The sequence below is a fragment of the Leishmania donovani genome, chromosome 27, assembly GCF_000227135.1.
Source record: "Leishmania donovani BPK282A1 complete genome, chromosome 27".
Classification (NCBI taxonomy): domain Eukaryota; phylum Euglenozoa; class Kinetoplastea; order Trypanosomatida; family Trypanosomatidae; genus Leishmania; species Leishmania donovani.
This window is the reverse complement of record NC_018254.1, coordinates 250719-275029: the sequence shown is the minus strand read 5'-3', so window position 1 is coordinate 275029 and position 24311 is coordinate 250719. Positions and strand designations below refer to the sequence as shown.

Genomic DNA, 24311 nt, shown 5'->3' with positions numbered 1-24311 from the left:
CAGGGAGCGGACAAGCGAAGAGGGAGGCAGATTCACGAGGACACCAATCGCGCAGAGCCGAGAGGATGCATCAAGCGCAGCATATGCGTCGTTGTGGGCGTTCGTCGATGCCGGGGGAGAGGGGGAGAGAGGGAGAGCGTAGGCATCATGAACCGCCCTTCGTGTCGCACGAGGAACCATCATCTGCAGGGCAGAACGACAGAGTGCGCATAACATCTGGAAACCATGCTCGCATTCATTCGCGACCACGTTTCGCATACGGGAGGCAGTACGCCTCACAAGACGTTCTACGTCGTGATCTGGTTTCTCAGGTTGTACCATTTTTCCTTCTCCTTTCGACAGTGTGGGCGCAGCTGCATCGAGAGGTGCCTCACAACATTCTGTGGCGGGGGCGCTCCACAAGCCCCCCACCCCCAGTCGCCTTGGTGCTCAGCAGCGTACCCGGACGAGGGAGGAGAGATGGAGGTTGACAATGACTCACAAGCCGCGGTCTTCTTCCTGTCATTATTCGACGCGCCACTGTCACTGGTTCTCCTGGTCATCGGCGTGCCGCCGACGCTGCTTTTCGTCGTGGAGCTTGTGTATGTGTCGGTTGAGCTCCGTAATGCGCTCCAGCAAGGCCGTTCGCGACGAAAGTAGCAGCGCTGTCCACGCCGCCGCGACCGCGTCGCGGTTCCTCGCGGTGGTGCTCCAGCGCGTGCCGCCAGCGAAGGTCCTCTCAGGACGTTCCCTCAGCTCTCGCGTCACGCGCCGCTTTCGCTCGACCTCGGCGCGGACGTCGTACAGGTATTTGGGGCAAAGGCTCCACGTTGTGCTGCCCACGTCGAGTCCGTCAAGACACGATGAGGCCGCCGTCTCTCCTGTAACGCGCACGCCATTGCAGAGGACACCTAAATGGTTGAAGTACAACAGGAAAAGGGCAAACGCAGCATGGCGAGGCGTGGAGTCGGTAAAGGGGATTAAGAACCTTTCCTTGTCCTCCTCGTCGTAGTCGTCGGAGGCTCGGCGCCGCCCCAGCGACGCCGTCTCGCAGTACGGGCGCAGTCGCTTTCGCAGCCGGGCGACTGCCGTGCCCTTCGCGAACTCCGCCAAGTCGAAACGTGGCGCGGTGTCCGTTGCTGAGGCGAAACGGGGAACACCTGTGTAGCACGTAAAGGAGGCGGCGGCGCAGCGCACACCGTCCGGTGGAACCGCGGTCGCGCTGCTCACCTCGCGATCCGGCTGCTGCTGCTGGCTGGCGGTGGGTGATTCATTCGTTTTTTCTTCCATGAGCGAAATCGGCTGGCCACGGAAGCGCAGTGGAAACGGAATGCGCGGTGGCAAATAGAGAGACGCCTCGCTGGCGCGCACGTCGCTGTGTGCCCGCATGGAAAGCCGAAACTCCTCGGCATCCGCCCACACTGTCGTCCACGCTTGCCGCCTCGGCGACTGTGGTCTGTGACCCGGATGCGGCGCCAACCGCTTCAGCCACTTCTCGACGTTCTCCATCCCCATCTGTGCTGCGTGACGCGCCGATGTGACCGTGGGCCCTGCGCCTCCCGCGGCGCTGAAGGGACTTGAGCAACATTTAAAGCGCTTCAGCGGCGGATCAGAGGACCTGGGGGGCAGAGGCAGCTCCGAGGTGCACAGTATCAGCGGGCACTCCGGCCGAATGAGATGTGCCTCACCGGTACGAAAGGCTTGTTCGTTTGCCTGCTGCAGAGTGCAACGTGCGAGGTCGTCCTGAATGTCGTTCCCGCTGCCGACTGGCGCGGCGACAGTGCTAGGTGTGTACACCGCCGCGTCGGTGAACTCCACAAACGACCCGTCGATCGGGTCGATGATGACACCACCACTGAGCACGCCGAAGCAGTTGAAGAGGGGACAGTCCGAGTCGATGGAACGCCTCGTCTCCTCCGCTGAGCCGGCGGACAAACTGAAGTGCGCGTTCGCCGATGGCATCGTGGGAGGTGCCGTCGCGGCCTCGCGATAAACGCCAGAAAACACTTCCACCGGGCGAAATCGGCCGCTGGCGTCCGCCGTTCGGCATACAAAGCCGTTCAAGAGCAGGAACGCACCGGGCTCATCGACTTTCTGGCATGACCGCGAAGCGGACGGGTAACTCGGTAGCTGAGATGCAGTGGTTACCGTGGCCTCGCTGGGCAAGGCCGTACCGGGCGATGAGCTGCGTGAGGGTTGGCGGGACATGCGTTCGCGCTTCAAAAACCGATCCTCACGCTCAGACCTTTCCTGACACTCTTGAGGGCGAGGGAGCGGAAGAAGGACGAGCGACGGTGGCGGCGTACTCTTGCTGTTGCCGGTGGCGCGAAAACGAGAGAGGAGGCACCAGCCAGCGAAGGCGGAGATGCGTAAGATGATCAAACCTGGAATGCTGCCGGGTATAAGACGCCCTTCGCTGACGGAGCTCCTTTCCGACAGACAGCACGACATTTGCGACCGATACCAAAGGAGCTCGCCAAGGTGGGTGCGGGGAAGAGGATGCCACAGACTTGCCGTGGTTACCTTGAAGGCTGCAGCATGCGGCCAAAAGCGCGCAGTCGCTGCTGCTTTGCGCGCTTCGCGACCACGTACAGCTGAAGCCGCACCGAGGCGCGCACCAGCACCGACTACGTCCGTGATCATGAGAAGAGAGACTCTTTTCGATGCTGTTATTCTTTCTATTCTTGGAGAGATGGGCAGTCAGTGCGTGCATCGCACCCTCTCCCCGGCGCCGAGCCCCTCTCCCTCTGCCTTATCACTCGCAACAACGAGGATTGGGCACCGAGGAAAAGTATGAGTGCGGCAGGTTAGGGGAGGAGGGACGTTCAGACAAATTTGACTCAGCGCCGATGATGGGCAACTCAGGGGCGGGGTGACGAGAGGCTCTCATTACAGCCTACAAAACACAGCCACACATACACGCATGCGCGGACAGCAGGAATTGTGTAAACGGCAGAGGGCAGACACATACGCGACATAATGGGAGGGGGGACAACAAAGAGTGCACGGGCGGCCGTCGGCGCCACGGTTGCGTTCATGAATCTATCCGCACCAACACTCGCAGGAAGAGCGGGAGACGAGGTAGGAAACAGCCCAACCAAACATGCGTTTCGTCTTTGATCCGCCCGGCGGGCACAGCGCCACCATGTCGTGTTCAGCTCTTTTTTGAAGCCACTGAGGTGCGGCGCCCGCTCCTCGAACTGACGACGGAGGATCGGCGACGGCCAGCCGGCGCGCCTTGGCCAGCGGACTTGGAGGCAGTGGATCCTCTTCGGTGGTGCACTGATCCCCCTCCGCTTCGTTTCGTATGATCGAGTTCACCGATGTCGCCCTCCTCGTGGACACTGAGTACCACCGACGACTTCTGCCTCTTCATGTTTCGCGAGTCCTTCGAGGGTTCTAAGCCGAGAGCCTCGGGTGTAAGCTTCGAGAAAAGGGAGCTCACGTGCTCGACTGTGAGGAAAGTGGACCCGCTGCGGCTCTCACACGTGAGGGCAGAGCACCCGCCACTTACAGACGCACTGCGGCTACGACTGCCGTCGTCATCGATCGGGGGGTTGCCCACCGTGCTTTCCGTGACAGAGACTTGGACGTCCTGCAGGGTGATGCTTCGCGAAAGGCAGTTTGCTGCTGATGCGGTGGATGCATTCATGTCCTGGCTGATTCGGTCATGTAGGACGTCAAGCACCTCTTCTACGGAGGCGGTGTAGGTGAACGGATGATGGGCTGCCGCATAAGCCTCCATGCTCATGACACCGTCCCCACTCGGGCTTGCCTCGTCCTTCTTGCAGAAACTGCCGGGTAGAACAGTGTAAAAGAGGCTCGACACCTCCTGAGAGTCTCTGCCGGCAGCCTCGGTCGCTCCCCGGTGCGTGGTGAGACGGTCAACGCAAGCGCTCTTGTGCAGCTGCTGCAGCGCGTCGTGGTCTGACGGGCTAAAGTGGCCAAAGTTTGCGTCGACGACGACCACGCAGAGAAACGGCTGCATGGGGTGGGGGCCACCGAGCAGTCGCAGCAGCTGTGACGTCGAGGTGGAGACGGTGGAAATAAAGTTGTACTTGGAGAGAGGCGCCTTGGCAAGTACGCCAGTGATTGCCTGACCAACCGCGTCCGCGCCTGAACTCGTCGCGGCGCTAGTGAAAACGTGGACGAGAACCTTCATTGGGTCCGCCGAAGCGGCGCTACGCGTGGCCTTTCCGCCGGGGTCGGCCTTCGTAGACAATCCCGCCTTAGACTGCTTGCGTATACCCATCGAAACGGCAGGGACGCGGCTGGTGCCGGCACCAGTGGTCCATCGCCCAACCGAGCCTAAGGAGCGCTTGCGCGATGCCGCGGCACCGGTGACGCTGCTCCCGCTCTCTAAAGTGCTCTTAGCATTGCTGATCGACTGCTTACCCGGAGTGGGGCGATCATCTTTCTTGTCGGAGAAAGCGGCAGCCGTCGTCGTGCCAGCCCGCGCGCTGGCAACGCGCAGTGCGCTTCCTGCCGGCCCTGCCATCAATGCCGCGAAGTTCGCGATGGATCTCGAGTGCATGCTGATGAGTTCCTGCTGAAGCGACCACAAGCCGCTTGAGACAGCCTCCATGCTGTGATGCGCCTGCTCGACAGTGCCGTCCAGGTCTCGCAGCTCCCGATCGAGGTCTGCCTGCTCAAGTTGGTAGTCCTTTGCGCGGCTCGCTCGTGTGCCGCGCTGGAAGGCCGGCGAGAACTGGTTTCGGATGACGTTGCCGAACGACTTCAACCGCGACTCCACCGCCATCTCCACCGCGCCCTGGTCGACGGGGGAGGAGATGTGGTTGTCCTGCAGAGTCCCTGTCGCCGTTGCGGCGACGAGCAAGCCCACCGTCTCATTATCAAAGATGTCGTTGTCCCGCACCGCCGACTCAGACTCGTGTTCCATGCAGACCCCCACGCCGTTGTCATAGACACTGCAGTTTTTGATCACCGGGCACGAGCCGGCGGGCCCACCGTTGAGAGGCGAGGCGATGTGGATGCCGCTCTTGCAGCGCGACACGCTGTTGCCGTCGAAGACGCCGGCGGTGGTGATGAGGAGGCCATTCTTGGCGCAGTCGACGATTCTGTTACCAATGCAGAGGAACCCCAGCGCGTCGCGCTTGTGCGATGGGACTGCATTGATGCCCTTGTAGACGGAGGAGTGCTGCACCAGGATCCCCGTAGGGGCCTTGATGATCTTATTGTCTTCCATTCGACCGCCGTAGGCGACGGCGCCACAATCCACGCTGTCGAGCACCCGGTTCTTGTTTACGTCTGTGCGGTTGAAGGGCGCGAGCACCAATCCCGTCACGCATTGCACAATGCGGTTGTCTGTCACAACGCCCTCCGCGCCAGGCAGGCACTGCACACCGACTTTGCGATGCACGATTGTATTTTGGCCGGCTACAATGCGACCACCCTCCTGAATGACGACCGCAGCAGCGGCGCCGTTGGCAGCGCCTGAGCAGGGCGACGAGTCGTGCGCCGCCCCCCTAAGGGTAGCGGCATCGCCATCTGACAAGGCGATGAAGCTGTTCTGCGTGAAGCAGGCTACACCACCCGTCTTTCCCACGACGGCTCCGCAGAAGACGTTCTCGCGAAACGTTGCGCAGCCGTCCTCCATCGCCACCACGTCGCCACCGCCGTTGGCCGTGGCGTTATTCGTGAACACGCACCGCTCAAAAACTGTCGTGCCCGCCATGCTGAGTGCACTGCTGACATCGACGGCACCGTCGGTCGGCTTTCGGCCTTCGGTAGTCCCTTTGGCGGCGCCACCGCCTCTCTCGTCCACTCCCCTGCCTCCGCCTCCGCTGCCGTCGGCTGCACCGTGGAAACCGCGCACCAGCACACCGCAGACCTGGTGCTGCGTGAATAGGCATCCTTTGAAGTGCGCTTTCGGTCCTGCCAACGCAATGGCCGGACTCGCAGCATCCCGCACGGCGTCCACGCCGATGTCATTATTGATGAAACCGCACGCGTCCACCACCGGCTCGGTCAATGGACCGATGAGCAAGCCAGCCGGTAGCCGTGCCTGACTCGTGGCAGTGAGCACGCGAGCGTTCTCGGGCAGCAGCTTCAAGGAGAAGTTGCGGCACTCGAGCTGGAGCGTCCCTTGATTTGGGCAGGGCATCGTCAAATCCCCTCCGTCGCCGGCCCGCCTGTGCTCGCGGAAAACGCAGTGGCGGAGCTGCGGTCGGGTGCCGCTCCCCACCACCTCCAGGCCTGCCCGGGCGTTTTTTTCGAAGATGTTCCGCTCGAGTGTCGGGGCAGCGCCGCTGCAGGCGATGGCGCCGACGTAGTTGCACGTGAACCGATTCTCGACGAGGGTGATGGGGGAGGCGTGGAGCGGGCCCTCTACCCCAGACTCGCTTCCACCAACCAGAAAGACGGGGATGTAGTTCTCCGAAAAGACGTTGCCCTGCACCACCGCCGCTCCGCCGGCCCTTTCACTTCGCAAGTACAGCGCCGCCGTGCCCGCCGTGTGCCGACTGAACTCGTTTTGGTACACCAGCGGCGCCTCCTCACCGACGCACTCCAGCAAAATCGACGAGCCATTGGCTTCTCTGAAGGTGTTATGAAAGACGCGCGTTCGCAGGTGGCTCAGCACCGTTGCCGGAGACGTCACGAGGCGAATCCGTTGCTGCTGCGCCAGGCGGAGCCCGACACCATTGCGCTCAAAGACGTTCCCCTTCCCCACTGTCGCACACGCTAGATGTCCCTGCACACAGAGGGCGTCGCTGGCGATGTTCGCGAAGGTGTTGCGTTGAAAGCGGACGCTGTGCGGTCCGAGGTAGCCGCAAAGCAGCACCCCGCTCTTCGCGTCGCGTACCTTGTTCTCATCCCATAGCAGCAACCCAGGCGGCGGCAACTGGAGTAGACTCGCCATCACGGGGACCCCGACGAGCACCTGCGAGGCGTAGTTGGACCCCGACAGGGGGGTCGTCGTGTCCAGCTGCAGCAGCGTTCGGTCGCCGTCTTGCGTCAGGGCAACGTACCGTGACGTCACGCAGACTTGCATGTGCTGGTTGCGGAAGAGGTCGTTCTTCCGGAACAGGGCGTGGCCTACCTTTTGCTGGAGCGCATGCAACTCAAACGGCAGCGTCACACTCACTCGTGTCGTCTCCTGCCCCAGGACCAGCTTGGAGCGAATGCTGTCGTACTGAGATGCGATGGTCTCGTTCAGCACGCTACGCCCCGAGAGCCAGCGCTCGCAGTGCACGTTCGCCACGTGCACCGCGTACACGCCGTAGCGACGATTCTGTGTCACGGTGTTCCCCTCCACCACGATCGTGAAGTCGGAGGTACTGTAGGCGCACTCCATCACGTCAATGTCGTGCGACGAGGCGCGGAGGGCACTCGTCGCCGCCGCCTCCGAAGCTGTGTCGTTCGCAAAGGCCGTCGGTGCCGCGGAGAACTTTGGCGTACGTGCGCGCTGAAACCGCGGTAGCGCGTGTGCTTCTGTGGGAGCGTGCGGCATCAGATCAATCGTGCTGTTTGCCCCACCACCGGAGTGCGGCTTGATGCGGCTGATTGAAGCCGCAGCAGCCGTGGCCGCGCTGGGCGTGGCACACGCCTGTAGGCGGTGAAACACCTCGACGTGCAGCCCGTCCCTGTTGCTGCTAATGACGTTGTCTGCGATGTGGACGTGGTGGAGAGAGTCCACGCGCTGCCTCTTCTCCTCGGCCTCGAGTCCATTCGACGAGGAGAGGGAGAGGCTGTGGTGCAAGAAGGACGCAAAGTCGGCGTCAAGGCTCTCGAAGGTAGTGGATGCAGCCACCTGCACGGCCGCCAAAATTCCCGTTGCGTAGAGCATCTGTGTCGTGAAGAGGGCACCGGGCTCCGCGCAGGCAAGAGGCGGTGCTTCACGTTGCCCGGCAAAGATGTCCACCGTCGCGCTGCTCGCCGTCGTCTTCATCGACTTCGCACGGCCAGGTAGGGAGGCCACCATCTCGAGTTTCTTGTTCCCTTTACTGCCTTCCTCCATGTTGAACGATTTGTGCAGGACCGAATGGTGCTGCAGTACGCCTTTTGTGATCAACACACCGCTGTTCTGGTGCTTGCCGATTCTGTTGCCCTGAATCGTCACCCGACTTCCCGCCTGCACCCACACCCCGATGCCGCCGTCGGCCGTGGATACGTCCGCGTAATCGGCCAACGCCACACCACCGAGCCACCGCCTACCTGACGCTGCCGCGCCCTTCGCGCTAGACGAGGCATCTTCGACCACTTCAAAGAGCGACGACGGCGCACAGCCGCTGGCGAGCGTCAAGCCACCCGAAGAGGCTGCGACCAGCTCGGCGAGGTAGCGGAGGGCGTCCGTCATGGTGAAGACGTGGACCTCGGCAAGGCGAGTCATCTGCTCGTACGCGCGGCAGCACGCGCGAAGTGTCCTACCTGCCGTGACGGCGGTGGCGCGCACCTTCTCCTCCACAGTGCCCACCATCGCCTGCGTGAAAAACGACTTTGAAAAGGTGCAGTCGTCGAAGCTGCGCGGCGTGTGCGGACTCGCCTCCGGCCGACACCAGCCGTTGTTTGACTCGATGATACCTTTCGCAATGTACCCCTTCGCCCCGATCGCCGCGTACACGCCAGCCAGGCCGTTGTCGCAGATGTCATTCGCGTAAGCCGAGACAGCTGAGCCGAAGCGCAGGAGGAGGCCGAAGAAAGTGTTGTGATGGATCTTGTTGCGCTGAAGATACGGATGGCACCCGTACCCGGCACCGACGCCGACGCTGCACTCTGTGATGATGTTCTCGATAAGACTCACCTGCTTCAGCTGACGCTGCCGTTGGTGCTCGTCGTTGTCGAGGATTTGCGACGTGCCAAGCAGAATCTCGTACCCGCCGTGCGCGTTCTTCACTGGGTTGCCGGCGGACGGCTTCGTCTCCGCGTGCGTCTTCTCGAGCGCCGAGAGGTCCCAGTGCTCAAAGCGGTCATGGTAAACGCCCATCATGCGATTGCGTCGAATAATATTTTTCTCGAAGGTGGCGCAGAGTCGATTGCCTCGCGCCGTCACGGTCCCGCCGACCGCACAGGAGTAGGGTGCGGGCTCGTCGTGCAGCGGCTCGTCAGTTGAGCTGTCTGCCGGAAGAACTTCGGCAGACTTCCCGCCAGCGTCGCTGCAGGACAGAAGTAGAGGCGAGCGCAGCGGACATCCCGAAATGACGCTGATCAGCAGCACGCCATGAAGTTCATTTTCTTCGATCGTGTTCGCCGTGAACGTCGGCGTGGAGGAGAGGATGCGCGCATGAATGACCTCCTCATAGGACACGTGAAACGGCGTGGTGGGGCCGCAGAATACGACGACGCCCGTGGCACAGTGACAGATGGTGTTGTTGAGAAACACGCCTTGGCCGTTCACGTCCACCAGGACGCCGCTGAAGCCGCATTTCTCGATGCGGTTGGCGTCCGTGAAGTCAGGGTAGGCCTTGTCGGAGATGTAGACACCCGAGTAGGTGCAGTCGCGGATGTGGTTCGCCGTGTAGCAGCCGTGGCCGCCGCTTGCAAAGGCGAAACCGTCCATGCATGTGTGAACCTCGTTCTTGCTCATCGAGTAAACCGTGGAGTTGTTCGCCACGCACACGCCGTACGGGGCCCCGTAGATGGTGTTCTCGGTGATGGCCGTCTCGTGCTTATCGCCGTCGAAGTGATCAAGGAAGATGTTCGCCTCGTCGTGGCCGTAGATATTGTTTGCGCGAATCAGCATTAATGTTTGCAGCTGCTCAAAGGAGGACTGCTGCTGCTGCTGCTGCAAGGATCGCGGCCGTATAACAGAGGTACGGTCTGCGACACCAAGCGTGGTCGTCAAAATCGCCAGCGCACGCGCTGCACCGTACGTGGCGTCGCCACGGACGCCGTACGCGTTGTTCTGGAAGATGTCGTTCTCCTCCAACGTGCCGTTAGGAAAGGCATCCAACAAAACACCACCTCGTAGGTTGGCGGTGATGATGTTGCCGCGAACGACGCTTGTCGGCAGCCGAACCACGCTCGCACTCCGCTGCAGCGACGCGCTCGCAAGGCTGCGCAGCACACTCGCATCCGTGTTGGTCGCGAACACGCTAGAGCGGTGCTGTGCTGTACGTGATGCCTTGCGCTGCAACGACGCCGACAAGTCCTTGTTGCTCGTGTCGGCGTCATCAAGATACGCAGAGTGAATCTGAATGACTGCGGAGTCCATCGATGAGCCGAACTGCACCCCAATGTCGTTCCGCGTCACTTCATTCCGCTCAAACAGGCCGGCGCTGTCCGGGGCGATATGCAGCCCGCTCATCTGAGAGCGCGTCACCCTGTTCTGTGAAAAGACCGGGTCCGCCTGCCGCTGTGCCAGCACGCCGCTGCCGTAGCAGTCCTCGATGATATTCTGTGTGAACAATCCCTTGCCGCCGTCCGACACGAGTACGCCGACAGCCTCGCGTGCGATATTGTTGCCCCGAAACGTCGGATTCGACCCCTCCAGGATGAACACACCGCACTGGTAGTTTCCGTGAATGCTGTTGCGCAGGAAGCTGCCACCGGCGCTGCGCCCGCAGACGATGCCGCAGCCAGAGCGCGAGCTGGAGATGACGTTGCGCAGAAACTCCGGCTCCGAATACGCACCCGCCACCAGCACATTAGCGGTCGCGTTCGTTGCGATGGTGTTGCGCTCGAAGAAGCCGTGCCCCTCGTTGCACACGACCACGCCTCCTTGTGAGCTATTCTCGATGCGATTAGCTCGAAACACCGAGGAGGCGCCCTCCGTCAAGAGCACGTTCGGCCCCGCGTTTTTGCGGATGCGGTTCCCCACGAACACGCCTAGCGCGTTGTTGCACGCGCGCACTCCTGCGCACGTGTTGTCTGTGATGTCGTTGTCCTCAACGTAAGGGTCGGCGTCCAGCTCGACGAGGATGCCGTCGCCGTTGAAGCTGATGGTGTTGGAAAGGACAGTGCAGCGGCTGCACGAGTCGATGCGGATGCCGGTGTCTGTGGAGGCGGTGATGCGGTTATGCGAGATGAAGGCGTCGGCGCCTTCGGTGCAGTTCACCTGTGCGTACAGGTTCGCTGCAAGTTTGTTGAGCAGAATCGTCGGCTTGCTACCTTCGGCGACAGCGATGCCACCTTTGCGGTTCTGCGAGATGGCGTTGGCGCAGATGAGGGGCTGGCTGTATTTGTCGACGCGGATGCCGGCTCCAACGTGAGTGGCGATGATGTTGCCGATAATCAAACCGCGGCTCATGCTGGCAAGCTGAATGCCGTCTCGCTTCCCGCTCGCCACCTCGTTGCCGATGATGAGCGGATTCGCAAAGTTGCTCACCAGGATGCTGGCCCCGCGAGAGCGCAGGAAGCGGCAGCCGGTGATGAGCGGGTGCGCTGCGCAATCCACGACGATCGCGTATGTTCCACAATCCTCAAACACGCAGTCCTCGACCAGTCCGTACCCTTGGCGGCCGAAGCGAATGGCGCAGATATCGCAGTTGGAGAACTTTGTGTTGATGATGTCGATGCCCTTGTTCCCGCGCAGCCGCAGCACTTCGCGCTGCGATGCTGGGGTGTCCTTTCGGTGGCTGAGTTGCGTGCCCAGCATGTCGTTCAAGATGCCGGCGAACGGGTTCGCAGAGGTGGCGTCGAGCCCCTCATTCACGATCGAGGCGGTGCTGGTGCCGATCTCGAAAGCCGGCTGCAGGCATGTGGGGTTGGCCTGCAGTGTCATGGTCACGAGCTGCTGGAGATTGGCCCTGAGCTGGTCCAGCGAGCACCACTTGCTCTCAATGCATACAAGCGGGGTCGTCGGCGAGGTAGAGGGTAGGAAGCAGGCCGCGTCACACGAGGATGGCGACGATGTGCTGCCTTGGACCGGTGTCCACGCAAAGGCCCGCTTCGGGTTTGGCAGTTCGTCAGACAAGAAACGATCCGCCCCGCTCATGCTGCCGCCGATGGCGCTGACGTTAAGGCCGGCTTCGGCGGGGGCACCAACGCCAGATCCGGCTCCTGTCATGGCGGTGGCGGAATTCTGCTGCTGGATATACGAGGCACGGCTCATGGCGCACTGTGCGTCGATGCCGACGCGGCAGCGGTCTATGACGTTTTCACCCGTGATACGCAGCGTCTGATGGTTGGGGGCGTAGCCAAAGCTCTCCTCCACAAGGGCCAAGATGCCGCAGCGCCGTTGGCAGCGGATCACGTTCCCTTTGAGCTGCGCCGTGCCAGGGCCTTCCATCAGCACGCCAATCTCGCCCTCAATGAACTCGTTCGAGGCGATGGTCGGCGCGGCTCCTTGGGTGAGGATGATGCCACAGGCACTCCCTACAGAGCTCATGGAAACCCCGCCAGACGCACCGCTGCTGGGGTCGTCGGAGATGGAAAAGTGGCAGTGCGTCACCTCGACCTGGCTGCACGACGTGGACGAGAAGCCGGAGTCACGACTGATGGAGCTGACGGCGCCGGAGATGCTCATGGCATCGCCACCGGTGCTATTGTCGATCGTGCACTCTGTCACCGCTAGCCCGCCCCGCGTGTCAATGTCGAAACACACGTTGCGGTGATTGCGGATCGTGGAGGATTTGATGATACCGCCGCCACTCTCGTGCACAACGATGCCGACGCCGCTGCTACTTTCCTTGACAGTGCACTCGTCGACGTGGGCTACGGCGTTGCCGCCGATGACCAGGGAGCTGCAGTGGCAGCGGAAGAGAATCGGGTTGCCTGCGACGGCGACAACGGCAGCGTTGAGCTTGCTGCCACTGCGAGAGGAGACGATAATGCGCTCCATGTAGACCTCGATGCCACTTGTTGCGATCGTGATGGTGGATAAACGAGAGAAGATGTGCGGATCCTCGCCCTCCGAGGCGACCAGTTCCAGCGGCATCTGCACAGCCACGGACTCATGGTACTCCCCACCGGTCAACTCGATGCGATCAAACGGCTTTGCAAGAGCGATGGCACCAGCAATGGACTTCTGCGACGCGATCTTGGCATGGGCGTTGACGATGATGGTGCGCACCTTCTTCTTCTGCCATCGGCTGTACCGCTGTACAACGGCATAGCCTGCTTCTTCGTACATTGTGACGCCGTGCACGCACCAGTCTCTTCACTTGCGCTGCCGTGCGTGTGGCTCTGCTATAGGTAAGGAGCAGCGCCTTGCCCTTGTCGCTGCGAGGGCCTTTGCAGCGGGGCCAGGTTCGGTGTCGTGCAAGCCCGATATCACAGTAGCGCCACCGCCAGCAAGCCTCGAAGTGCTACTTAGTACAGATAGCGTGTGATCGCCCAACGTCCGTGCGCCACTTGTCCTCAGCACACAAATAAAGGAGGGAGAAAGTGAGCAGGCAGCGAGGGGGGCAGTTACGACGATACTTTTCTACGCGTGAGACGCCGACAGAGCGCTGTGGTAGCAGGCAGAGTTGCACGCCAAAGGGGTCGTGAGAACTGCGCCACCTGGCAGGTGTACGGTACTCTAAATCGAATAATGTATGCAAGCGTAGGAAGGACAGTCTGTCCCTTAGACACAACGAGACAAGGGCGGAGGGAGGGAGGGTGCGACTATGACAACGCTGCGCCACCACAGCGAGAACATGCAAGGAGATCCACAACCGCGCGTGTGTGAGGGGGCTGTCCTCCTTGTGAGCGGTGCCGTGTGTTGGCAGAGCCTACAAAGAACAACAAAGAAACGAGCCCAGAAGAAAGGAGCACACAGGACGGACGAAGCGGCCGCCACCGGCACAACAGCCGCCAAATACGACACCGGAAGCAGGCGAGAACCGAAGTGGAGAGAGAAAGAGAGAGGGAGGGAGCCCTGCACAGGACAGTTCCAGAACCAGCGCACGCAGGTGTGCAGACTTGGAAAAGGGGGCGCGCGGCAGAACAGTATATCGTACATCAAGCAGAGACACTATACATTCGAGTCCGAAATTTCTCGAGAGCAACAATAGAGGTGAAGAAAGAAACAACACAGACGAACAAAGGAGAGCGAGAGGGGGTGAGAGGAGAGAAGGGACGGTGAAGAGGAGAAGCAGCGGCAGCGGGAGGAGAAGAAAAATATATATATATATGCACGCGCCTCGCAAAGAATGGGTACACCGGACAGCGTCGCACACAGCGAGAACGCGAAGAGTGAATGGGGTAAGAAAGAAATGGGGTGGCGGTGGCGTGGAAGAGGAAGCCCACGTATGTGAGCGACAGAAACGGACGGGGCAAGGGGGCCCAGACGACCAAGGCTACTTCGCGCCGTGAACGCGACAATAAAGAGGGATTCCGCGAGGAACCCAACAGGAAACTCTAAAAAAGGTGGAAGATGGAGAATGTGGGACTCACACGCAGCACAATAGGACCTAAGATGAGGAAAGAATGGGTGGGGCGGGGGCGAGACACCTTGGGTAGGAGCACCTCAACACGAATCTACGACTTTATAATACGTGACACTTAGACACTGACTTTTTGTGTGGACAAGCACTCAACTCTCATCCGCCGGTCTGCAGAGCCGTGGTTGCTTGCGGACATCGTAAAGCGGAGGGAGGGCGGCAGCAAGGGAGAGAAACGGAGGCAGGAAGGGCAAAGGGAAATGAGGAAGAGAGGCACGTGCTGGCAAAACCGCGTTTCTATGGCCTGGGCACGCGATGGACGGGTCGGGGGGGGGATGATGCCACCTCCCCCCTCTCCTCCTCTTCCACCTCCGCAGCACATTTTCATAGTGGGAGGCTTGCGTGGCGGCCGTATGGTCTTTGCCTTTTGAGGAGGAAACAACGCCGTCGGAACAGCTGTCGGTTAGAGAACACCGAAGACACTATGGAAAAGTGTCGTGCTGGAGCGCACCAACACAGGGAAGCAGACGTCAGTTCGGTGATTGCCGCAGCGCCGCTGAACAAACCCTGCAGTGCATCTCCCGCAGAGAGGTGCGCTACTCCGTTCGACCTTTCTCCTCCAGACACCACCACGCGCGTCAGCTCTCGAAACAGAAGACACAAACAAGATGCGTATACGCAAGGAGTGCAGTAGAGCCTCATAGACGAGCGAAGCGATAGGGGGAAAGACGGGAGGTCGAAGAAAGGGAGTTACGGCGCCTGATTTTTTTTGTCCGAGTGTAGCAGATGGAGCTGAAGAGATACAGGTGCCGATAGCGAATACTGAATGTGCATCGTGGCGTACAAGGCCGCTACTGAAAACGGGGAGGCGTGTGAAAGCGATAGAGAGCGATGATCACAGGTTGGGCGGGTGGGATGTCGTCGCAGCTTTTCAGACCTGACCCCCCGCCGGCTGCGCGCGCAGGAGCTGGAAAGAGAGAGAAGAAGCGTGTACTTCCCGCGAGTCGCGCGCTGTCCAGCGACTCGCTTTCTCCCTCCTGCATCCTCGCGCAGATTCCGCTTCGCCACGTCACGTTCGGTACACTTCCTTCTGATGTGGGAATGTGGCCTTGAACCTCCCTCCCCCACTGTCGGCACCCACGCGCCTTCTAGCCCGAGCGCCGCGGCCCGGCACACCTGCGTGGGGGTGTGAGAGACCCCCCCCCCGGAGTTTGATAGCGAAGGATCGCTCTTTCCATGTCTACACCGGAAAGGTCCTGAAGACGGTGTGTTGGCTGCGCTCATTCTCGTCGTGCGCAACATATGCACATCATCCGGTCGACCCGGCTGCATTGGCATGCACTCTAGCAGAGGAAAAGGCAGCTCCGTGGCATGTTGTCTTCCCGCGTGGCAAGCTTCCGCCCCTGTGAGCAGCTCATTATCGTCTCTTGTACGGCCGATCGCCAGACCATCCGACGGGCGGCCCTGTCTTCCGAGTTCCAGATGTTGTTGCGGCTGGTGCTGCCCCTCGGCGCGGAGAGGGCTGCCAGGATCTTCGGCCCGTTAGTGCCTCTGCTGCCTAGTCCGCCCTTCACCCCCTGAAGCCGTGCAAGACGGCGTCTGAATTCGCCTGCTGCCGGACTCGGTGCACCCAACATGCTTGACAACGGTGGCGGTCTCTGTCGGGGTGGTGACTGGTGAAGCAATGAGCCTAAAACACTCGTTCTGTTGAGCCGGCGCATCGTCTGCAGAAAGAGAGGGGGGGGGGAGAGAGAGTGCGGGGAGCGAGAGGGGCGTGTGTGTGCATTGCAGCTGCCATGCTGTGCGAGCAGAGGAGAGGATAAACCCAAGAGGTCATGCAGGCAAGGAGGGGGTGAGTTTTCGAATCATGAGAGCGTACACATCGCGGCCCTGTCCCTAGGCCCGCAGGAGACGGCATGAAGCGTTTTCTGGACGGCGGCCACTTGCCCAGTCCGTACAAGGATAAGAAAAGTTTTGAACGACCTCTTCTTTCTCGCGTCACCATCCCGCGGTGAGTGGAAGCACACCAGGAGAGAAACACGTGGTCGACGGGGTGCCGGCGGCCCACTCCCCCACACCGTGCGAAATTTTTACTGCGACGTGCGATATTCAGACACACACACACGCAAGTATAAACAGATAATAAAACGACTTGCAGGGCTCACGCGCACGCTCACCTCATGCCCACTCCTCTTTCAGGTAGCGCTCGTCGTACTTTACGCAAGCTTCGCAGCCAGTTCGCCGCTCTTCTGAATGGCCTGCAAGTCGCTGCACCCGCCAATGAACTCACCGTTGATGAAGATCGCCGGCACTGTGTCGTGATTGTACGCCTGCAGAATCTGCGCACGAAGTTCCTCGCCGTTGTCCATCTGGTCGCACTCGTAAACTTGTATATCCTTCGCAAGCGACTTGAGGATCTCCTTGGCGCGAGAGCAATACGGGCAGTGCACCCACGAGAAAACCACCACTTTGTGTCGGTGGATGAGCTCGGCGACGGTAGCGGGCATCGTTGAGGGCCGATAGAGAAAACGGCTGGAGAGCATACAAGTTAAGATAAAAAGCGTCGAGACGGAAATAGTGGGCGAATCGGAGGGCGCCGAGGGCGATGAAGACTGAGGGTCGCTGGGTAAAGCTTGGATACAGATGCGACGCGTGTCGAGGGCACAAGGGAGAGGGCGAAAGGGGTGTGGAGAGAGAGGGAAGGAAAGGCGATGCATGAGGGGGACCCTGTGCAACTTGATGCACGACGGGATGCGCCACGAGAAGCGTGCAAGAAAAAAAAAGATGCTTATCGTAGTCTCATGCAAAGACGGTACACACAACAGCCAAGTGGCAAGACCATGTTCGGGGCGCACCGTCGACAGCAACGTCACAAGCCCCGCACACGCTGTTGTTCCACTCATCGAGCAACCTTTGCTTTGCAATGCAGCTCGCGTATTTTTTTTTTGCGTACCGTTCGCGTCTCTCCGTGCGCAGAAGATGAGACACAGTGGGGTGAGGGGGAGAGGAAAAGACGGGCGGTGGACGGGGCGGGAAGGTCGATCATCCCACTTCCGCCCCCACACGCGAAAATACGGTTCCCCTTCTACTCTGTGCCGGCACAAAAACATCCGTCAAGCGATCCACATCGCAGACAAACAAGGTGCACTCTGAGGCTCGCGGGAGAAAGAGACGCGCATCTGTTCTGCTGCACCACCGCCGCACACGCGCGCACAGAAACTTCTCTCGCGACTTGGGTGAGCGAGTGGGGGGGGAGCTCTGCTGGGTTCTCACATGGACACGTGACGTCGCAAAAAGGTGTCGAGCTTTTCCAGGTCCTCCACCTTGCTGCGTAGCAGGCGCAGCGCCTCCTCCTTGTCGACGCGCTCATTTTCTCGCAGGTAGACTATGTCAAACGCGCACGGCCCTGAATGCTGGACAACGCACTCAAACAGCGCTTGCAGCACAGACGAAACCTCACGCGTGCTTAGACTAGCATGATTGAGGTGCACTCGTCGAAGCGTCGAGGAAAGACGCAAGGCCAGCGTGCGGAACGCGTCGCAGAAGGCGTTCTCGGTGGGTTGGCTATGTACAGTCCTGCGTGCGTGCGTACCCAGTGGATTGTTGCTGAGGCCGATCGTCTCGAGGTGCGGAGGCAGGTGACCCTCATCATGTGATCGAGCAGAGTCCACCAAGAAGAGCAGTCCGTCTATGGTGATGTTGTTCGATGCGAGCAGGAGACGACGAAGACCACGAAGATGCACGAGAAGACCGCTGCACAGTAGCCGCATTCCCGCATCTCCCAGCTCGTTGCACTCAAGGTCCAGGGTCACAAGGCGCACGTATGCGGGCGATGGCGCTGTGTGTGCTGCTGAGTTCCATAATCGCTGAGGGGAAAGGAGAATGTCAGCTAGTGATACGCTGTCTGTTGCGCCGCGGTCGTCGGCGCAGAGATGGTGTGCCTGCAGCCGGCAGTGCCGCATCTCTACTCTAGCAACGGACCTCAGCACGGAGACTGCCGACGGAGCTGCGCTTTCATTTGCAGACTCGTTCTGCTTTTTCTGCGCGTCGCTCTCGAGTTGCTGCAGCACTGATGACAGTGTAGCCAGCACGAGGGAAGTCCACGCCTCGCCTTTCGATATGGTGTTTTCACTTAGTTGCGGAGGCGTGTGGTCGGCTCTGTCGCGATGGCGTTTGCGGTCCTTCGCCGCAACGCTTGACTGCAGCTGCACGCCATGGACCTTGAGTACGAAGCCAGGCGGCGCCACATTTCGCTGGGCAACTCGCTGATGCTTCTCCACATCGCGCTGCAGTGAGGCAAGCAGGGCTTCGCGCAGGTGCGCCCTCATTACTACGGAGAGATGCAAGAAAAAATAAGGGAGAAGCGAGGGCGGAACCGCACGTGAGGGGCGGAGCAAGAAGAGAGGGACGGCATATACACGTGTGCAGTGACGGTCGTAAAGACACGCACACACACATGCACCTGATTGGCGGTGTTCAATGGCGAGATCGAAGCGAAACTGCTGAAGAGTGGGGTTGCGTCGTGGTCTACACCTGCGCCCGGAACGTGCTTGGCGAAAACGGGGCGCACATGAACAAACGAGCATAGCGCTATGGACCTCCTCAAGGCAGGCCAGACAACTCCTTGCGTTGCGCGTTGTGCACCTGTGGTCATGGATTTTCTTTTTGCGTTGGTTTCTGTGCTACTCCGCCTCCACCCTCACCCATGTGTGTGTGTGTGTGTGTGTGTGTGTGTGTGAAGCGTTTTTCCTTGGGCGTCGAGTGAGAGGCTCATCCAGCTGTCTTATTGGTTGTTCACGTTGCCCCTGTGTGCTCGGTGCTCTTCTTTCTTAGAGAGCGAAGACGCCACCTCGCACGTCTACGCTTGCGCAGACGGACATCATGATGGAGGAGGAGGAGCACAATTTTTTCAATGGGAATGCCAAAGACGGAGCGATGATGCCGCCTACTTCCAACCACCCCCTATCCAAAAAAAAAAAAGGATGTGCACTGGACACGTTTCGTACGCACAGCCAGAGCGGACGGCAGACACGCGCCGTTACACATACCTGCGAGAAGCAAGAGCCCGCAACACCGACCAGCGAGGCCCAAATGCACGACACACACATACACAGAGGCTCCTTTCCCCTTCACAAGTGTTAGAGAGAAGGACCGTAAGTGAGCAAGCACGTGAGGAGCAACCGGCGAGAGAAAGAAGCTCATTCAACTGGGCACGCGGCAACGCCGCATTCGACGAGTAAGGCGCCCCCCTCAACTGCACGCGCACTCACCCCTATACAAGAGGACCTCCCCCTCCCCCAAAAAAAGAAAAACCCCACCAAGAGCTACGTAGCGCAGAAACGCACGCGCTCATCCACGCAGCACATGACGGGAGGAACCCACGCAAAGAAGCCGAAGAGAAATACGAAGACACCACGTGAAGACACGGCATCGACGACCCCAGCACACAAGCGCACGCCGTAATGCCAACCACATCGAGCGGCAAGCTTGGCGCACGCACGCTCATGCACGCACGAGCGGCGCATCATTCTCCCCCTTCCCCTTCCCCTTTCCATGCAAAAACAACTCTCCGTCGCCTCAACAGAGAGGGCGACTCCGCTGCGCCAACCCGCCTGCCCTCCAAGCGTGAACGAGAGAAAAGCGAAACAACGGGATACCTCGACAAGTTCAAAACAAGGCTTCGTAGGCACTGCTCGGATGAAAGAGAGGGTACCCAAAATGCACAGGGGCGAAGGAGAGCTGCGGGGGTGAGGTGTTGGCGCTGCCGATTTGACCCGTCACGGCGCTCGTTGGCATGGTTAGTCGTCCTCGTCCTGGTACTCTACAACCCGCCGCGGACGGCCACAGCGACGGGGCGGCAGAAGCTTGCGATAGTGCTCTAGGTTGCCCTCCGTCAGCTCCGCACTGTTAATGGATATGCCAGAGCGCCGCATCACCTCCTCGACGTACTCGTCGTCGTACTCTTCGCTCTCCTCCGACTCCCCTGTCTCTTCGTCCTCTTCGTCCTCCATGAATTTCTCGCACACGGCTACGTAGTTCGTCGTGGACGCCGAGTACACCATCACGGGCGCCTCGATGCACAAGCCAATCGTGATACCCACACAGACGCCGAACGTGCGGTAGCCGAGGTATTCACCGAGAAGGAAAGCAAGTGGGACACCAACCCCCCACAGGCTCGTCAGGAGAATCAATGCGCCGATGTAGTTTTTCCCCATGCCGCTGAAGATGCCCTGAAAGGTGAACTGCACTGCGTCGCACACGTGGAGGATGGGAAGGAGGTAGAGCACCTCGCGCGCCAGCTCTAGCGTCGTGCCTTCGGTGCCGAAGAACGACATGAGCCGGTCAAAGAAGGCCACCAACAGCGCGGAGTCGACAAGGCCGACAACAAAAGTGATGAGGATCGAAACACGCACAAAACGCTTCGCGCTGGCCGGCTCGTAGGCACCGATGCAGCGGCCAATGTTGGCACATGCACTGGCGCTGAGGCCACCCGGAAAGGAGGCGAAGATGAAGAGGCAGTTCATAATGCCGGACCAGGCAGCACCGTCTACCTCACCGAAGCGGGCACACATGAGCACCGTGACGTCGAAAGACGACGCTTCGGCGGCCACAAAGATGGCGCTGGGGACGGCTAGCTTCATGTACTCCTTGACGTCTGTCCAGTCCAGCGCTTCTGCGATGCGCCACTTCCCTAGCGTGATGCGCGTCTCACGTTTGAAGACGGTGATAACCGTTACAATCGCCAGCTGAAACCACGCCGTGATGGCCATCCCGAGCATTGTGTAGCGCACCCCCATCGGCGTCAGCTTTAGCTGCAGAAACGGCGTAAGAATGACGCCGGCAGTCAGCGCGATCATCGGAATGTGGGGCTGCATCTGGTTGTTGAGGAATTTGTTCATGGAAATGAACAGCACCATCGGAATGAGATAGAGCGGGGAGTAGAGGAGAAACTCCTCCGCCTCCTCCGCCAGTACCTTGCCGTAGAGAGGCACAAGAATGCTGTCGAGGGTGTAGATACAGACGCAGAGCGGGATCAAAATGATGAGGTTGATGAGAGCTCCGCGCTGCAGCACCAGCCCCATCTCAGGGCTCAACGGGTTTCGCCCGTACTCGTGCGAGCACAGCGTGTCGAGCGCAAAGGTCAGCCCAATTGTCGGGTAGGTGATCAGGATGCTAAGGAGAAAGTAGCCCACCGACGCGCCGGTGAGCTGACGTGGACCAAGGTACCTACCGACGAAGGACAGCGGCACAACGGACATCGAGAAAGTGAAGCAAATAGATACAGCTGCTGGCACGGCAAGGTAGAGGAGGTCCATCGTTGCACCAAACCAGGAGAAGCTGTCCCCAGACTCGAAGCTCTCATCCTCGTCCTCTTCGAAACCGGCGATAGCCTCCTCGGCCACATTCCCCTCCGCATCGGGTTTGATGCGCACACAACGCGCTACTGCCGGTATGAGTGGCGTCTCGCTCTTCTTCACTGCCTGCGCCGACGGTGTGCGGTCGAGAGCGGAAACAACATCGTCGGCGTTATTGACGTCTCGCGCATTTGAGTGGGCGCCGCCCCCAAAGCGCATTTTTCGTTCCTCGAAGGCGCGCAACGCTCGCACGGCGCGCGAGATCGTCGTGGGGGACAGCAACTGCTTCTGCTTCTGTTTGGCGCTGTGGTCGCGCATGAGCTGCACCGCCAAGAAGTCTGGCGACGAGTCACGGAACGTCATCTCGCTCAGCTGCGACGCCGATAGGTCGGCACCACTGATGGAAAGCCGCAACTTGCTGATGGAGGTACTCATGTCCAAGCTGTGATGCCCGCCAAGGCGGGCGTCTGCGCTCACAGCACGACGTGGCAGAACAATCGACCCGTCTAGGAAGTTCGGCTCCCTTATCGTCAACGATGTGTCCGTGTCATTGCCCTCATGCGAACTCGAACCAGCTTTTATGGGGGATGTGGCGGTCTTCTTGATGGCCGACACGGCTGGGGAGACGTCAAGAGAGATAGGGGTTGGTCGCCGTCGTGCAGCCAGCGTGCTTCGAGACACCGACGAATACGCCATTAGCGGCGCACGCGACGGCCGATTCGTTGCCATCTGCTGCGCTTTGTTGGGTACGGTGAAGACGGACCCGTGCGCCGAGGTGAAGCTACCGTGGAAGTAGTTCCTCTTCGCTTTCTCGGCGAGTCGAGCCGATTGCTGGCCAACGGTAAGCTGCCGTGAATGTTTGCGAACGTACGCCATACGCGAGGAGCGCTCGGGCATCGAGGAGGACCGCACCATAACGTTGCTGCTGCCCTGCATCGTGCCGTAGTGGCGTTGCTTCACACAGCTCTCGCGCACCTGTGGAGCGTCGAAAACCAACACGGGCGCGGCACCTCCGTGGCCAATGGAGGGTGTGCGCACTGAAGCATCAGCACGCTCCCGGGTCATCCGCCGCGTGCTTGGTAAACTCGGATGGCTCATGGCCGCGAGTAGCACGCCAATTTCCTATCCGTTTTTTTTTTTCGATTTCCGCTTCGCTTCTCCGCTTACTGGGCAACTCTCTGAGGATGTGTCTGACCGTGTGCCCACAAACGGGGTGGTGAGTTAGCGCCACTAACTTGTGATTCTCAGCTTGGCAAACAAAGGTTCCAGAGATGACAAGGCGAGAGGGAGCGAGAGGGAAGACCAGCAGCGACAGTGCACCCGTGAACAACACGTGACACACGTAGTGAAGGACGGACGTGTCTTGTGAGGACGTCAGCTTGTGTATAGGGGCTGCGAGAGACAGAGAAAAGACACGGACCACCAAACGAGTGGTGGGCGTTCCACACCAGAGCCAAAGGAGTCAAAAAAGAAAACAGAGTAAGGGGGAGGACAACGAATGCTCGACAACGGCCGAGTCGGCCGCGTGGCGAGCTGCACGACACAAAACGGAGCGCAGCAACACACACACACACACACACACACACGCAAGAAAAGAAAAAGCAGGCGAAAAAAAAAGAAAAAGAAGGAGGCCGCCACAAGAATGGGCCGCTGAGGTAGACGCGGAAAACGAGAGAGACAGAAACAGATAGAAAAGACGTAACGAGGAGCACGAACACAGATGCCTGCACCCACACGCCCATACGCACACACACAAAGAGGAGAAAGGGAGGGGGAGGGCCTGCCTGCTACGCCGCGGATAGAGGATTGACCCAGACAGAGCTCAGCGGGCAAGACGGCGTGGAGTATGTATCCTTCCCAATGTCCCGTGAAGAACGAGCTGCCGAAGAAGAAGCGCCCCGACAGGGAAGCACGAGAAGTCGGCGGCGCTAACAGAAAAGGTAATATACACAGACACAGGCACAGACAGTGAGAGACGGTGGCGGCGGCAGCGGCGAAGCGAAGAAACAAGCAAACACAAACCGAGAAGCAACACGTATGTATATGCACGACAAAGGAGATCAGATAAACAGCAGAAAAGAAGGGCAAGAAGAACACATCCTCTGCCGCACAAAGGGAGAGGTTCCGAACCAAAGCCGGCGTTGACTCGATCGCCCTCACAGTACCGACGGATGGACCACCTCGGTGCGCGCGTGAGTGGATGTAGATATCGAAGTATGAGTATTGCTAACCAAGGCAGGGCTTTGTCCGCTTCTTCTTTCGTTGCGTCACGTGTGCAGGACAGTGTCGTGAGTCATGACACACTCACGAAACGCAGCGACGGTGGTGGAGGCGCGCGCGATGTGAAGAGCTGCGCAGGGAAAGTTGGGCAGGTATGGCAAGAGGGAGAGGGCGGTGAGCGCCAGCGTAGCTGCTGCGCCCCGTTGCCCTCACGAAAATACGATGACAGGAGGCAAAGACGCCTACCGAGAGAGGTGCACCCACGCTGACACACGAAGCCAGACGATGAACACCTTGACGCGTGTGTAGCAGGTTCCAGAAGTCTTGAAGGACGGGGACTGTCGTGATGGCATCAATATGAAGGTGCGTGCGTAGGGCCGACGATGGGTAAGCAAAGGTTGAGAAATGAGGCAGAAAGCTCGATGCAGCGTCTACGCCACAAAGGAAAAGAAGCGCAGAGGGCCGTCTGCGGACGGCTGCGATTGTGGGGAAG

General features: G+C 59.9%; 5 protein-coding genes across 5 annotated transcripts; all 5 read right to left on the bottom strand.

Annotated features, from left to right (window-relative positions):
• Window positions 1-522: 522 nt before the first annotated feature.
• Window positions 523-1941, bottom strand: LDBPK_270681 (hypothetical protein, conserved; the record flags this gene model as incomplete). The annotated part of the gene is made up of 1 exon (XM_003861877.1): window positions 523-1941. One exon carries the CDS (start codon window positions 1939-1941, stop codon window positions 523-525), a length of 1419 nt encoding a protein of 472 aa, XP_003861925.1.
• Window positions 1942-3133: 1192 nt separating this feature from the next.
• Window positions 3134-13009, bottom strand: LDBPK_270680 (hypothetical protein, conserved; the record flags this gene model as incomplete). The annotated part of the gene is made up of 1 exon (XM_003861876.1): window positions 3134-13009. One exon carries the CDS (start codon window positions 13007-13009, stop codon window positions 3134-3136), a length of 9876 nt encoding a protein of 3291 aa, XP_003861924.1.
• A 3450-nt stretch (window positions 13010-16459) lies between these two features.
• Window positions 16460-16786, bottom strand: LDBPK_270670 (glutaredoxin-like protein; the record flags this gene model as incomplete). Its single annotated transcript, XM_003861875.1, has 1 exon — window positions 16460-16786. The coding sequence occupies one exon, from the start codon at window positions 16784-16786 to the stop codon at window positions 16460-16462; it is 327 nt and encodes a 108-aa protein (XP_003861923.1).
• A 726-nt stretch (window positions 16787-17512) lies between these two features.
• Window positions 17513-18829, bottom strand: LDBPK_270660 (hypothetical protein, conserved; the record flags this gene model as incomplete). The annotated part of the gene is made up of 1 exon (XM_003861874.1): window positions 17513-18829. One exon carries the CDS (start codon window positions 18827-18829, stop codon window positions 17513-17515), a length of 1317 nt encoding a protein of 438 aa, XP_003861922.1.
• A 1212-nt stretch (window positions 18830-20041) lies between these two features.
• On the bottom strand, window positions 20042-22696 carry LDBPK_270650 (hypothetical protein, conserved; the record flags this gene model as incomplete). Its single annotated transcript, XM_003861873.1, has 1 exon — window positions 20042-22696. The coding sequence occupies one exon, from the start codon at window positions 22694-22696 to the stop codon at window positions 20042-20044; it is 2655 nt and encodes an 884-aa protein (XP_003861921.1).
• Window positions 22697-24311: the final 1615 nt, after the last annotated feature.